This window comes from Eurosta solidaginis, chromosome 2, assembly GCF_040869045.1.
Source record: "Eurosta solidaginis isolate ZX-2024a chromosome 2, ASM4086904v1, whole genome shotgun sequence".
Classification (NCBI taxonomy): Eukaryota; Metazoa; Arthropoda; class Insecta; order Diptera; family Tephritidae; genus Eurosta; species Eurosta solidaginis.
The window spans coordinates 289449124-289465220 of NC_090320.1; the positions used below are offsets into that span (position 1 = coordinate 289449124).

Consider the following 16097-nt stretch of genomic DNA (forward strand, 5'->3'; position numbering starts at 1 on the left):
AACTACATCGTTGATCCATTTTACAACTTTGTATGGGCGTTCCCTATTAAACTGCAATTTCGGAGACAACTTTTTTTCGTTGTGGGTTGTATAACAGCACCAAATCTCCTTCCCGAAAGCTTTCTGAATTAATTGCTTTATCATACCTAGCTTTCATCTTGTCACTCATGATCTTGGTTGGTTGTCTTACAAGATCATGTATTTCCTTCATCTCTCCCTCCAATACACGAGAGGATTTCTTGGTATTTCTCTGGGAATCAGCATTTATCCCAAACATCAAATCAGTTGGCAGTCGAAGGTCATTGCCAAGAATCACCTTTGCGGGAGTTTGGCCCGTTGTCTCATGCACTGCCGATCGGTAAGCCATCAAGAATAATGTTATGCGTGTATCCCACTCTTTATGGAACTTGTTCACTACTTTCCTTAAGTCCTTCTCCAATGTTCTATTGAATCGTTTCCACCATATCATCGGACTGAGGATGCAATGCAGTTGACCGTGCTTTTCGAATGCCTAATGTCTTACACATTTCTTGGAATACAGTTGCTTCAAAATTCCTACCTTGGTCACAATGTAACTCCATTGGTACACCAAACCTACAAACCCAATTGTTTATAAACACTTCTGCTACTGTTTCCTCTTCTTGATTTGGAATTTGCTATGCCTCTGGCCATTTGCTGAAATAATCCATAACGACCAGTAGATAATTGTTTCCGAGGTTTTAAGTACGAAACGAACCTGCGACATCCATAGCGATCCTTTCAAATGGTGCACCTGAGTTTTATTGCTTCATCTGACTATGATTTCGGGTTTTGGCTCCTTCGCTCTACTGCAAACCTCGCAGTTGGCAATCCACTCCCTGACCGACTGACGGCAACCAAACCAAAAGAATATCTGCTTAATTTTCACGAGCGTCTTCGTGATCCCCAGATGACCTCCACTTGGACCATTATGCAGCTCGTTGAGAACGCCAGGAATCCTTTTCCTGGGAACAACTACCAGTTTCCTCTTACATTGACCATCCTCATTCTCCCATACTCGATGCAAGCAGCCGGATATCAATTCTAAACAGTTACACTGTGCCCAATTTGACTCAACAATAGGGTTCTCCGCTCAAATCTCCTCTCTATTTGGCCTTTCATTCCATTTCCATCTCAACGCTGCGTGATATGTCCTGACGCGAATCGCTGCCCGTAGAGGTAATTATGAAAATGTTTAATGCTCTCTACCAATGCCAGCAACTCTCTCCGTGCAATGCACTACCTACCTTCTCCTGTCCATCGACCATTTCGTACCAGATAGCGAGTCCAGATTGTCGTCAATTTATGGCAATGGGTAGCTATCCTTTTTCGTGACGTCGTTCAACTTGCGGTAGTCCACGCAATACCTCATTTTTCCATCCTTCTTCTTCACAAGTACCACCAGCTCCATAGACTAGCTAATGGTTCGATTACGCCGCTGTCGCTTTTTTCTTGTATGATTTGACTCACAACTTCCGGCTTTGCCATCGAAACACTACGAGGAGCTTGACGGATCAGCATCGCATCTCCAGTTTCAAATTGATGTTTCACAACGTTGATGCGGCCTGGAATGGAGCCATCCTGGTCAAATATGTTTGCGCACTTTAGGAGCAGTTGTTTTGCCTTATTCTGATAGTCTTCCTCTAGCCCCTCCGTCCATGCCGTGATGTCATTTGAAAGATCAATCTTGATTGCTAAAACGTTCTGAAGCTATTCACAGTTAATAATTACTTCATCCTCTTGGCATCTTCCCAATAAAGCTCCTTGAGTCAGTTTGAATGGTGACTTGAACTCATTGAGTACTCTTACCGTAATATGTCCATCTTGTTTAGGTTTTTCTTACAAGCATTTTCGTTGTTGATTTGTTTGCTGCCTCGACAACCCAAAATATGTTTGTCCCATAATCTCCTTCAATCTTTGCCCCGATGACCGCCTCCGATTTTGGTGGTATTTGCTAATTCTCCTCCACCAGCACTTGTTCCCTGCGGTAGCCTTTTTCGTAGCCGAAATTAAGTGGCACATCCATGTTCTTATATCGCATCGTCTTGCTTTGCATGTCGATCTTGATGCATTGGTTGATTAAGAAGTTCACTTCAATTATGATTTCATCAACAATCTCTGCCACTACAAAATTGTGCATTCAAGCAAGAGCTAGCTGTCGCCCTTCCTTCAGCTCTACGCTTACGGCCACCCATATTGTTGGAACTATTACGACCAGTGATTCGATGACGTACAATGTGATCTGGATCTTTTTTGTTGTGATCCCTTCAGTGCTTCCAAAATTATGTCCACCCAATCTGGCCTTTTTACTTCCACGCGATGAGCTTTGTATTCGGGTTTACTCAAAAGTGACGCTGTTTCCTGAGTCAGTGCATGGGATACCGTTTCAGCAAATGTTGGCTTTGGGTATGCGTATGTAGCTGGCTGCGCTTCCACGTCCCGTATGCCATTTATAAAGCTCTGGATTTTTACCCTCTCGCTGTATTCCACGAGTACGCCAGCATATGCTAAATAGGTCAGCCTTTCGACATCCGACGAAACTGCTGCAAAGTCTCATTCGCTTTTTGGTAGCAGTTTTACAACTCAATTTAGTATATCTGTTTCCCATGCTCGTTTCCGCAACATCTCTCGACAGCGACCACTAATGCTTAATGACTGTTCCGTTCGTACTCTGGAATTGTCTTTAAGATACCAGCTCCAGTCTCTTTCAATGCCACGAACAGCGCAGCAATTTTATCTTCAGCATTCCAGTTGTTCAGTGTTGACGTCCTCTCAAATTGAAGTTTGAATACCTGGAAAGGAACAGAGCCGTCAAAAGATGGAATTTTTACCTTTGGATTTCTCTCTGGAACAGCTGGGCGATTTAGTTGTAACTGCTCCAGACGACCTTTTAACGATTCTATCTCGGCATCAATTTTATCCTTATAAAATTTGTGCATCCTGCTCCTCCAACTTCGCAAAGAGCTGCGATGATACCTGCTCCTAAATTTGTGCCGACATTTCAGATATGCGTGCCTCTTGCAGTTCCAGTTGAGATGCCGTATATGTCTTCTGTTCTTCCAATTGTGCTTCAATCTTCGATGTTATGCGTGTCTCCTGCGATTCCAGTTGAAATGTCATTGTCCACGTTTGTGCAGATATTGCAGCCAATAGCATGTTCAAGTCTATGCTCGTAACTCTCTGTGATGTTTCGTTTTTCTCTTCCATTTTTTGAATGTTTCGTGTCCATCAGGACGAAAGACGTATTCGTTCTTGAAGTTCGATCTTGTCGCCGGTTATACTCAATCCACGGTTCTCCAACTCCTTTTTCAGTTCCTGGCTCCTTAAATCACGTAACTTTATCATGTCCAAATTGTATTCGAAATCTCAGGAATTTTTTCAACAATTCCTCCTCCGGCACCAATTGTAAAGAATTTCGGCGATATTCCTCATATTTCAAACTTTCTTCTAACGCTCGAATGGCTAAACTGTTGAATAGTTCACTCCAATTTTCAACATTGCAAACTGATCTTTATTTAGATTACTTTGGGTGTAGTACAATATCACTTACTTAACAAAAGCGTGTTTAAATCAAACTGATTACTCATTCCTCAGCTTGCGCTGCTTTTATACTCTATGTTGTCTCGTCCGCATATTTCTCCGAAGGTCTAGACGTTTCGGCTTCTAGAACTGTTGGATCCCCTGCTTGGTTACCAGCTATATACATGCATATTTGTAGTTAATGTTTGTATACTGGCCATATGCGTGTGTAAGTGTTTGCATAATCCTCCTTTGCATTTCGATCTTGATGCCATGGTCAACTACGAAGTCCACTCCTAATATGACTTAATCAATGATCTCTGCCGCAACGAATTTGTGTAGAACCATGACCTTCCCAATTAAGACTTCACATACCACTTCTCCCTGGACTTGGTTAAACTCGCCAGTGACAGTACGCAGTCTTGCTCCATGTAATGGCTTTACTCTCCTCTTGACCAAATTAGACCAGATTATAGAATGAGATGTGCCCATATCTACAGTCAGTACACGTTCCTTGCCATCCACATTTCCTCTGACGGAAAGACGGCTCGATTTTCTTCCAATTTATGATACAGATATCACAGGACATTCAATAGCTGGAGCAAGTTCTCGATCTTCGCATCTGTCTCGCTCTTGCTCATCTCCTCCAGCTTTGTTCTTAAGACCACACATGCTGTTGAAGCACTAGAATCAGCAATGCAATGTGACCTGACTTCCCGCATTTGAAACATTTGATTACTCTGTCACACCGCTTTTGCCACCCTTTCAGCGCCTCCAATATTGTGTTCACCCAGTCTGGCCTTTCTACTTCCACACGGCGTGGTTTGTATGCTGGTTTACTCAAAAGTGAGGCAGTTTCCTGTGTCAGTGCATGGGATACCGTTTCAGCGAATTTTGGCTTTGGGTTTGCGTATGTCGCTCGCTTCGTTTCGACATCCCGTATGTCGTTTATAAAGCTCTGAATCTTTACCCTATCAGTGTATTCCACGGGTGCGTCCGCATTTGCCAAATGACCAACCTTTCAACATCCGAAGCAAACTCCTGCAAAGTCTAATTCGCTTTTTGGTAACGGTTTCGCAACTCAATTTGGTGTATGTGTTTTCCATGCTCGCTTCCATAACGTCTCTCGACAGCGGCTATCAATTCTTCATAACTGTTCCGTTCGTACTCTGGAATAGTCTGCAAGATTTCAGCTGCAGGCCCTTTCAATGCCACGGAGAGTGCAGCAACTTTATCTTCAGCATTCCAGTTGTTCACTACTGACTTTTTGTCAAATTGAAGCTTAAAGGCCTGGAAAGGAACAGAACCGTCAAAAGATGTAGTTTTTACCTTCGTATTTCTCGTTGAAGCAGCCGGGCGATTAAGTTGCAACTCCTGGATAAGTCCCCTCAAAGCATCCACCTTGGCCTAAATTTTTTCGCGCTTCGAGTTTTGATGATATACCCGCCTCTTGTGCTTCGACTTGTACTGTTATGCGTGTCTTGTTCTTTCAATTGTGCTTCCATCTTGGTTGTTATACGAGTCTCCTGGGATTCTAGCTGTGTTTCCATCTTGCATGTTACACGTGTCTCCTGTGATTCCACCTTGGATGTTATAGGTGTCTCCTGTGATTCCAGTTGCGATGACATGCTGGTGGATATTTGTGATGACCGATATTGCAGCCAATATTATGTTGAAGTCTGTGTTCGCCATTGTCTGCTGTGTTTCATTTTTCTCCCCCCCCCCCCCCCCCCCACCCCCCCATTTTGTTGTCTCATCGCCATCAAAATGAAAGACATTCTCTTCTACGTTAATTCCTTCTGATTCTATTGCCTCTCGTAGTCATGTTTGTAGTTCGGATTTATTGCCGTTTGTGTTCAACCCACGGTTCTCCAACTCCTCTTTGAGCTGTTGGATCTTCAAATGAAACTTGGCCATATCCTTGTTGTCTCTTCTGACACCAATTGTAACGAATTTTGGGAAATTCCGCTTATTTGAAACCCTCTGCTAACGGTCGAATAGCTAAACTGTTGAATAAATCACTCCAATATTTAGTATTGCAAACTGGACTTCATTTAGATTACCTTGGGAGTAGTACTTCACAATTAAACTTCTCAACCAATAGCGTGCTTAAATCAAAACTGATTAATCATTCCTCAGCTTGCACTACTTTTATACTCCCTGTTGCCTCGTCCGCATATTCCTACTAAGATCAAGACTTTTCACCTTCTAGAACTGTTGTATCTCCTGCTTGGTAATTTAGCTACTTATATGCGTGTGTATGCATGAGTAACAACTTTGGCTGAAGACTACATGTGTGTGAGTGAGTTATCACTTCGTCACCTTCTATATATGTGTATAAATGATGATTGATGTGTTCATGTACATAAGAGTGGCTGCTTCACGTTTTTGTTGTTGCGTGATTATTTACTAACAGCCTAGTGATGTCAACATTCGTCACAATATTGTGATTATGATATAGATATGACCCGAACTCGAACCAATAATTTTCAATGTGCTGCGGAGAGGGGTGAGAGCAGGGTCCAGTATGCTCTACACTGGGATCTTAAAAAAAATTGCTGCTAATTGTTTGCCTGCATGGATGACCTAGACATGCTGATTAGGGGTAAATTTCTTGTAAAATAAAAATTAAGCCATAAATCAGCCAAGCAAGCATTGGACTGGAGAGCTGGTCTGCACAAATGATTGATCTAACAAGGCTCATGCAGCTCTGGTGATTAGAGTTCTGATAATATTCATTAGGGATCTGACGAATACTCAAAACTACTTCGTGTTGAAGCTGAATTGAGGACGATGACATTAAATCATGTTGTCGATACATTCCTTAAGAGTTCAGAACTTTTTTTGCCGCTAGGTTATAGTATTTTGTTCTCAGTTTAGTCAGATCTCCGAAAGATGTATCCATTGTCTAATTTGGTATTTGAAAACACATCGTCGCTACGACGAAGCTTAAATTTGCAGTATCCCACTTTGTGTAGACTGGGCAAAGACCAATTGGATTCCAAACGTGAGACATGCATCCGTCCGATCATATTTCACATATCCGGTGGAATTTCGCACAAAGGCTTATAGATGGGTCTTTTATCAACTCCTCGTCGCCGTATTTGAATGGCTCCGCAGGAGAACCATCAGCGCCCGCAGTGGCGGAGTGAGAGGGGGAAAGGGTGTATTTGCACCGGGCGCTACTCACAGGGGCGTCAAATGGTTCGCAAATCATTTTTATTATAACTGGTTTCTGGAAAAAATTTTCTATACTAAGAAGGCATGCATATATCCGGAACAGTTGCGACAGGTTGTGGAATAATTGAAAGCATATATACATATGTATTTTTCTCACGTTCAACGTTACGATGGGAATTATTAAAAAATGATCTAACAAAAACTGCCAAACGTGAATCTGAAACACGATGCAGCACCACAATACAAGCGGTTAGCGTTATCGCCAATGGGCTAGAGAGTGTGGTAGAACACAGAGAACAATTTGCAGATTAGCACACCTCAAGTGACACCAGAAGCGAAGCTACAATCCTTTCCAAAATATACTTAATTTTAGTTTCATTATTTCTGGTAGGAAATCTTAAGGAGGATTGAACGTATGCAGCTCAGATTACAAGATCCGGGGATGAATTTTAGAAAAGCGTATCATATTCTTAAATCATTAGTGCCTGCAATATCCGATATTCGAGACACTTTCTGTGAATCAATAGAAAAAGCGAAGTCTCTTTTTGAAAAATGGGGTATTGGTATAATAAAAACGTGTAAGAAGGCGCCGCAAAATGCCTGGAGAATCGGCAAGAGAAGTTGGTCTTTCCGCAGAATGTGAAATTTCTCGCGTTATGAAAAGCGTTCTCGATCGTTTCCAAAAAGAAATATGTACAAGATTTACACGATTTACTTTACTTACTTAATTTGTTTAAACGGTTACGGCCGTCCAACAAGGTGCGCCAGTCGCTTCTTCTCTCTGCCAACCGTCACCAATTGATCACACCAAGGGAGTTAAATCGTTTTCCACCTGGTCCTTCCAGCGGAGTGGGGACCGCCCTCTACCTCTACTTCCATAGGCTGGTTCCGACAGAAACACTTTCTTAGCCGGAGCGTTATCTTTCATTCGCATAACATGGCCTAATCAGCGCAGAAGGTGCGTTTTAATTCACTAGACTATGTTGATGCTGCGCAGAGCTCGTACAGCTCATTGTTAAAACTACTTCGGTACTCGCCAGAGGTCAATAAATCTTTCGAATGACTTTTCTCTCCAACACTCCCAGAGCCGCTTTATCTGATGTTGTCATGGTCCATGCCTCTGCACCATACAGCAGGACGGGTACGATAAGTGACTTGTAGAGTTTAATTTTCGTTTGCCGAGAGAGGACTTTACTTTTCAATTGCCTACCTAGTCAAAGGTAGCATTTATTGGCAAAAGTGATTCTTCGTCTGATTTCAGAGCTGATGTTGATGCTGGTTCCCAAATAAACGAAGTCTTTTACCATTTCGAAATTGTGGCTGCGAACAGTAGCGTGGTTGCCAATGCGCATATGCGCTGACTCTTTGCTCGATGACAGAAGGTACTTCGTGTTGTCCTCATTCACCATCAAACTCATCTTTACCGCTTCTTTTTCCAGTTTGGAGTAAGCAGAACTAACGGCGCATGTGTTTAGGCCAATGATATCAATGTCATCAGCATATGCCAATAATTGCACGCTTTTATACAATATTGTTCCAGAGCAGTTAAGTTCTGCAGCTAGTATAATTTTCTCCAGCATCGAATTAAAGGAATCGCACGATAGGAGGTCACCTCGTTTAGCTTCGAAGGGCTCGGGGAGGTCTTTCCCTATTCTGACTGAGCTGATAGTGTTACTCAACGCCAGTTTGCACAGCCGTATAAGTTTTGCGGGGAAACCAAACAAATTTTTTTCCCCGGGCACAAGAAAATTGCACTACGCCACTGATCGTTCGAGTCTTGTTGTTTTTTAATCTGGTTATTTATATTCTGATTTCGTCATAGTCGGGTGGAGGAACATAAATTCATCGATTGCGGGCTCAAAGTCATCATAAATCCTTGGGCGATAGGTACATCGTTGTCTCCATTTGGAAGGTCAGAGAAGTGTTCCCTGCATAATCTAAGTACTCTCTGAACATCGGTTAAAAGGTCACCGTTTTAATTCCGACAGCATTTTACCCCCGACTAAGAACCTTTCTTCTGTCGTCGAATTTTTTTGCTAAAATTTGCAGGCGTCATTCGTGGTTACGAACAGCTCATGCTCCTCACACTCATGCCTTACTGCCTATGCTTCTTTCCTCCTGCAAAGGCGCCTTGCTTCCTCTCTCAGGTTACAGTAGCGTTCATATACTCTTCTTGTTGTTTACTTTGAAAATATACACAACAGTTTTACAAATTTTGTTTTTTTTCACATTTATTAGCGAATCCAAACAAGTTACAAACGGACAACTTATATTCCTGCCTGATGGTCAATTTTATAAAAACTATGATGATAAACATGGTATGTTACTATAATCATATCTTTCTAAGAAATTTAAACTTTAACTTTTATTTATATTTTGCAGCATATGCTAGTTCCGCTAGTTCCTCTAGTTCCGCTGGAGGTCAAGATATTGATTGGGAACACATTGTGTACAAAATTATAAGTCTTGATTGTGAGAAACTTATCATATATTCGTGCCAGGATTTACCAAATGATAAACACGCCAGTAAGTAATTTTTGTTTTCAGTAAGTATTGCGATTTGTGGCTGCGTTCGAACGCCGCCAGACTAGGTCCCTATTATGCATGTTCGTCACGGAAAGCGAATGGTCTGCAAGATAATTTGAGCGATATAAGTATAAATAGAAACGGTTTTCTTACTGGTGAAAAACCAGTACCAGTGAATACCTTTTCGAATTTTAAGTTGTGTGAACAATGTCTTATTTTACTAAAAGGTATTTCAGTCGACTTATTCTCATTCTCTATGCCATAAAGGCAGTAAAAAAGATATAGCAGCACACGCTAGTACGAGTCTCGCAGATACAGGACATGTATTTTAAAATGTATCGCAATTTATAGTTGATCAGGTCGATCCGTGAGGACGTCAAATAGGATGAATTTGTCCATAGTGCCGTTTTTTACTAATTATTTTTATTTTTATAAGTTTTTGTTTTTTTTAAATAATTTCTTTGAAATAAATTTTTTTTACCAATATTCTTTACTAATTTTAATGAAATGAAGTTTTCTATTTCGTTACATTTTTACAAATTTTATAATTTTTTTTTTTGTTCTTGTAACTAATTACTTAATTTTATAGCTTTCATGAAAATGAAATGGTATATTAACTTCGTCCCGAATCACAAAATTGTAAATCATTAACGGAAAATAGATAGGCCCACCATTAAGTATGCCGAAATAATCAGGATGAAGAGCTGAATTGATATAGCCATGTCCGTCTGTCCGTCTGTCTGTTTGTAAGCAAACTAGTCCCTCAATTTTTGAGATATCTTGATAAAATTTGTTGAGCGGGTGTATTTCGGTGTCCGATTAGACATTTGTCGGAACCGGCCGGATCGGAACACTATATCATATATATATCCTCTATATAACCGATTTTTCAGAAACAGAGGATTTTTGTCAAATATTAGTATTATAGTATTTAGCATATATCGTTGTCTAAAAAAATCGAGCAGATCGGTGGTATATATATTATATACCCCATATAATCTGTCATTTTTGCCCATTTTTTACTGCTAGAAGCTTCAAATTTCATCAGATTTCATCAAATACTTACGTTTACGTCATATATTGTTGAAATACGTGATTCGTAGTCACAGTTTTTACATGTAGGCCACAAAAAACGTGAAACTTTGCATCCTCACACAAAGTTCCTACCTATTTTTTTATTTTATATTTTTTCTGTTCACTATATTAATAATATTTCTTATCTTATACAGCCGATTATTTGGAGATTACCAATGGGATAAGATTATTGTTCAGCCCCATTCATGAAAGGTATGAAGTCTTCGGCACTTGTTTATACTCATTTCAAAAAAATACTTAGTTTTTTTACCAATTATTTCCAAAAAAACTCTTTGTTCATTTATTTTACTAGTTCTAAATAAAAATGTTGTTTTTCGATTTCTTTTTTATCAAATTTCTGTATTAGTTTTAATTAAATCAATTCTTTAACAAAATCTTTTCTACTTTTCTTTTTATTAACAAGTTTTATAAGTTCTTAAATTTTTTTATTTCTTTACCATTCGTCTCATAAATTCTTTTTTACATTAAAAACTTAAAAAAAAAAATAAAATTTGTTTGCTAATTTTCTAACAAATTTTCCAGTTAGATATAAATAATTTTTTTTTGTATTATTTTAATAATTCAGTTCCTTTTACTAATTTTTTAAAAAAGTTTTTCTGCTATTTCTTTTAATAATTTAATTAAATTCGTTTGTTTAACAATTTTTTTTTAATATTCTTAATATTTTTTTTTCAACAAATATGTCTAGTTATTTTTATCAAATACATTTTTAATAATTTTTCAAACTACTTACTATTTCTCATTGCAATCAATGATCAAATTGATAGGTAATAAAGATTAAATTTATTTTGTGGAAGCCTTCGGTAGCATAGCGGAGAAGAGAAAATTCCAGTGGCGCCAATACAACCGTGGAAGCAACAGAACAAAAATTTCCAAAAGGTGTAGAAAAATTTAGCTCCCAATTTGATTTTCTGCATTGTTCATCTTATAAGATCAAACACTCTTTTAAACAAGTAAGGAAGTCTAAGTTTGGGTGAAACCGAACATTACATACCAATCTGTACACTTGAAATGCTGTTGTTGTTTGTTTTGTGTTCTTAATAATGTTACAAGGCTGCGTATGCATATTACATATGGTTCTATTCTGAACTAATTTTTCTTCGAGTTATGGCTCCCGAAACATAACAAGTAAGGAAGGTTAAATTCGGGTGTAACCGAACATTACATACTCAGTTGAGAGCTATGGTGAAAACATAAGGGAAAATAACCATTTAGGAAAATGAACCTAGGGTAACCCTGGAATGTGTTGTTTGTACGATATAGGTATCAAATGAAAGGTGTTAATGAATGTTTTAAAAGGGCGTGATTCTTAGTTCCACAGGTAGACGCCGTTTCGAGATATCGCCATAAAGGTGGACCAGGGGTGACCAGGGGTGACCCTAGAATTTGTTTGTACGATATGGGTATGAAACGAAACGGGTTAATGAGTATTTTAAAAGGGAGTTGGCCTTAGTTCTATAGGTGGACGCCTTTTCGAGATATCGCCATAAAGGTGGACCAGGGGTGACTACAGAATGCGTTTGTACAATATGGGTATCAAACAAAAGGTGTTAATGAGTATGGATGAGTTATAGAGCGTTTTCTACAACTTTTGACCTTCAACAAAACTTGCGAAGGGTTCTTCAATTAAAGAATTGTTAACCGAACAATTTCGAATTAATAAATTGATTTATTGGAGTTCACTCTTCGATGGTTACAAAGTTAATAATCTTAAAAGCTAAAAACGAATTCAATGCTAGCAGAAAAAATATGTAGGAACATTCCATGGAAAAGCTCTGTTATATTACATTGACGATTACCGTAGAAAATCTCGTATGATTTCTTGAAATAGGTAAACAAAACAATAAGTGCGAAGAGACCAAAAACTATGCGTGTTGTTATGTGTGCATATGTAAGATTATATGTATATCCAACAACCCAAATGTATGAATGCTGCAGCGACTAAGGCGATGACGACGGTAGATGGACAGTGGGTTGAGCATAAAGCGAAGAAATTAGCAAAATGCAAGCAACGACAACTACAGCGATGATGTGACGTTAGAATCGTTGGTATGTATCTATGTATGTATGTGCGACGTAGAGAGTAATGCAAATTCGAAGACTGGTTGGAAATGCATGTGTGACGTAGGTTGAACAATAAGGAGGGGCGTACACATCCACACCCCTTGAAAGCTTGCTTTCAATTGTTACTGTTGATATGATGATGGTTCTATTGGTAGTTTACATACTCGAGTCACTGCTCTTTTGTATGTTCCTTCAGCAGTTTTGATAAGAACCACTCGTACTATGCCATCAGTTCCAATGAAAGTATCAACAACTCTACCTAGTGGCCACTTCAGGGGTGGTGTGGAATCGTCCTTAATAAGAACCATGTCGTTGATTTTTAAATTTTGATATGTTGTCCTCCACTTGGTACGAACCATTAATTCCTTTAGGTATTCCTGCCGCCAGCGTTCCCAAAAGTTTTGTTGCATTGATTGTACCATTTGGTATCTTGATAACAACCCAGTAGGAATTTGTTGGACCGATGGTTCAACTACCGTGGTGAGATTTCTGCCAATCAAAAAATGAGCAGGAGTAAGCGCACGAAGATCGTCAGGGCTAGTAGACAAGGGTGTAAGCGGGCGGCTGTTGATCATTGCCTCAGCTTGACAACAAACTGTATTTAGCTCATCGAATGTGAGCAATGTTGCGCCGATCACCCGTCGGAGATAATATTTGGAACATTTTACTGCGCTTTCCCAAAGTCCGCCGAAATGCGGTGACCGTGGCGGTATGAATCTCCATTCTATGCCTTCGTCTGCACAAGCTGATTGGACTGTATTAATATGTTTTTGTGATGTAAATTCCGATAACATCTCCTTCAACTCTCGATTTGCTCCGACGAAATTTGTTGCATTGTCTGAGAAAATTGTGCGGCATTTGCCTCTGCGTGCAAAAAATCTCTTGAGAGCAGAAATGAACGCGGCAGTACTCAGGTCTGGCACCAACTCCATATGCACGGCCTTTGTTGTGAAGCAAATGAACAATGCTATGTATACTTTGATAGGGCCCTTGCTTCTAATTCTTTGAGTTATTGACAAAGGACCGCAATAGTCAACCCCAGCAATTTCAAAGGGATAAGCAGGCTGAACGCGTTCTGGAGGAAGTGCTCCCATGAGTTGCTGTTCTAGCTTGGGTTTGTTGCGATAGCATAAAATGCACTTGTGAACTACCTGCTTAACTATACTTCGAGCATTGATAATCCAGTACTTGTCACGAAGGATGCTCAAGAGAGTTTGGCATCCAGCATGGAGGTGTTGACGATGCGTAGCTTCAACGAGGGTTCGCACGAATGGGTGTGCCTTGGGAAGGAGAATTGGGTGTTTCGTAGACCACGGCAGTGATGAATTAGAAATTCTTCCACCCACTCTGATTATGTCATCGTGCAGAAATGGCGATAATTGATTGAGTGTGGAATTACGATTGACCTCAGATGTTTGTAGTGTTTTGTAATCTTCGGCAAATTCTACACTCTGGATATATCGGCACACAGTCATTAGAGACTCATCTAGTTCTTTGGCCGTGATTGGTCCCGATTCCACGAAGCGATGACGAAGGGATGAAATAAAACGTTTAGCGTAAGCAAATATCCGAAGCAGTTTTCCGTACCTATTCACATATTTGTGTTCAGCTATGATATCTTTTTGTGGCGACGATGTTAATGAAACACAAAGTGCGCGCTGTTCTGGAAGTTCTTGCGAAGCGGCAACTGGGTTGCGTGGCCAGAACTCGCTTTCCTTTGTCAAAAAATCTGGCCCACTGAACCACAATTTATTTTTGATGAGGGCCTCTACTAACGTTCCACGCGATACTAAATCTGCTGGATTCTCTTCGGATGGGACATGATGCCATGTGAAGTCAGCAGTAATGTGTTGTATTTTTGCAACTCGGTTGGCGACGAATGTTGTCCAGCAATGTGGTTCGCGTTGCAACCATGACAAGGTGATAGTTGAGTCAGACCAACAGTGCACATTGCTCTTCTGTGCGCTGAATGTTTCTAAAATCGAATGAAGCAGCTCTGAGAGCAACAGAGCAGCACAAAGCTCCAATTTAGGCAGGGTTATCTCCTTCGTTGGTGCAACTCGTGACTTGGCACAGATAAGAGTTGAATGGATAGCATTTTCATCACAAGAAACGGCATAGATACATGCCTGAATGCCTTGTACTCTTGGTGAAGAATGCGGTTACTCTGAATTCTCTTTTCCATGGCGAAAAATCTTCGACGTGCCGTTTCCAAGGAGTTACCTAACCCAGCAGGATTTTCTTTGAAGGGGAGACGTACGATGAACTTCTTCGTAACCACGCAACGTATCGTATTTTCTCGAAAATGTTTTTCACACTCATGCTCAGTTGTTGCGTTATCGACAAGTGGTTTGTAGCAAACGTCTTCTACATTCCAGAACCTTTCCAGAAGAGATTCAAGCGATGAATTCGTTAGTGACGACGACTCGGTGTACGTTGTTGAGGATGAAGTAAACACCGAGGATAATGAGAGCGAAGAAGAAGTAGTGAGGGCTCCAGCCACTACCCAACCCAGTTGCGTCTTTTGCAGAATGGGTAAGTGTTTCTGCAGTTTTATTTGCCCCACAGACAGGATGTCGAAGAAAATTCCGGCACCAAGAAGCAAATCAATGACACCAGGGATATGAAATGTTTTGTCGGCCAGGTTGATGTTTTGAGGTATCCCCCATTCAGCAATCTCTATAGGGCATCGTGGTTGAGATGAAGAAATCGATGGCATGATGACGGCTTCCACTAGTGACGTAAATCCAGTGTGCATGGATTTGACTCCAATAAGAGCCACGTATTTTGCTTTCGTTCGTAGTGCACTTTTCCGCTGATTTCCATAGCAATTTTGGTTCGAGATAATTTCAGCATATTGGCGATGCGTTCTGATATGAAATTAAGCTGAGATGCCGAGTCGAGCAGCGCTCGAGCCGTAGTTGAATTACCTTTATTGTTGTGAAGTTGTACTACAGCTGTAGCAAGGATTACATCATTGCTCTTCATATGTGAATGCAGTGACGCTGCTGGTGCTTGGATGGGGTCTGGTGATGTTAGTGTCGATGGCGAATTACAGTGAAGTAGGGTATGATGACTCACCTTGCAATGTTGGCATCGATTGGTTGATGGACACTTGCTAGACTGATGATTTTTACCCAGGCAATTTAAACAAAGATTCCTTTTCTTAGCGACGTCATACCTCTGCAAAGGGTCCATAGCGGCAAATTTACTACATTTAAAAGCACTATGTGTGGCCGCTTCATCGCACAGTGGACATTTATTGTTATTCGATGTGGTGACCAATACTGAGCCAGCCTTTGATGGACGCGCTGGGAATTTAGATGAGCTGTTTTTACTTGATACGTTGTTGCTGGCCTTTACCATGTTTATTGTTTGGCAACGGCGCTCGATGAACGAGACCAGATCGTCCCATGATGGAAGTTGAAAGGCATTATTTGTTGCACTATCCCATTTGACTGACACTTCCTCCTCCCATTTCAACTGTGTTTCATGGTCCAATTTGGCAACGATGAGGTGCAGTAAAATACCATCGGCGATTTGGGTGCGAGTTGCCAAGGACTGCATAGCACGAAGATGAGCATTTATGGAGTCGATGAATTCTCGTAAAGTGGCAACTGTCGGGTGACTGATAGCTCCGTTGTCGAAGATGGCTTGCAAGTGCGATTGAAAAATATACCGCTTATTATCGTAGC

The 16097-nt window shown here is 40.5% G+C and overlaps 2 protein-coding genes across 7 annotated transcripts in view; one reads left to right on the forward strand and one right to left on the reverse strand.

The window, feature by feature from the left end:
* The window catches only part of LOC137241140 (tropomyosin-1-like), an 857608-nt gene that overhangs the window by 620209 nt on the left and 221302 nt on the right, over positions 1 to 16097 (reverse strand). The window lies entirely within an intron of this gene.
* LOC137241136 (uncharacterized) overlaps positions 1 to 16097 on the forward strand; it is a 39757-nt gene that overhangs the window by 16689 nt on the left and 6971 nt on the right. Inside the window, exons 4-6 of one of the 2 annotated variants that reach the window (XM_067768414.1) lie at positions 8956 to 9035; positions 9100 to 9243; positions 10473 to 10620. In XM_067768414.1, coding sequence (XP_067624515.1) covers positions 8956 to 9035; positions 9100 to 9243; positions 10473 to 10579 — 331 coding nt within the window. In that variant the 3' untranslated portion in view covers positions 10580 to 10620. Of the gene's footprint in view, positions 1 to 8955; positions 9036 to 9099; positions 9244 to 10472; positions 10621 to 16097 lie in introns of those variants that run through there. The other variant, XM_067768413.1, reaches the window with a different exon arrangement.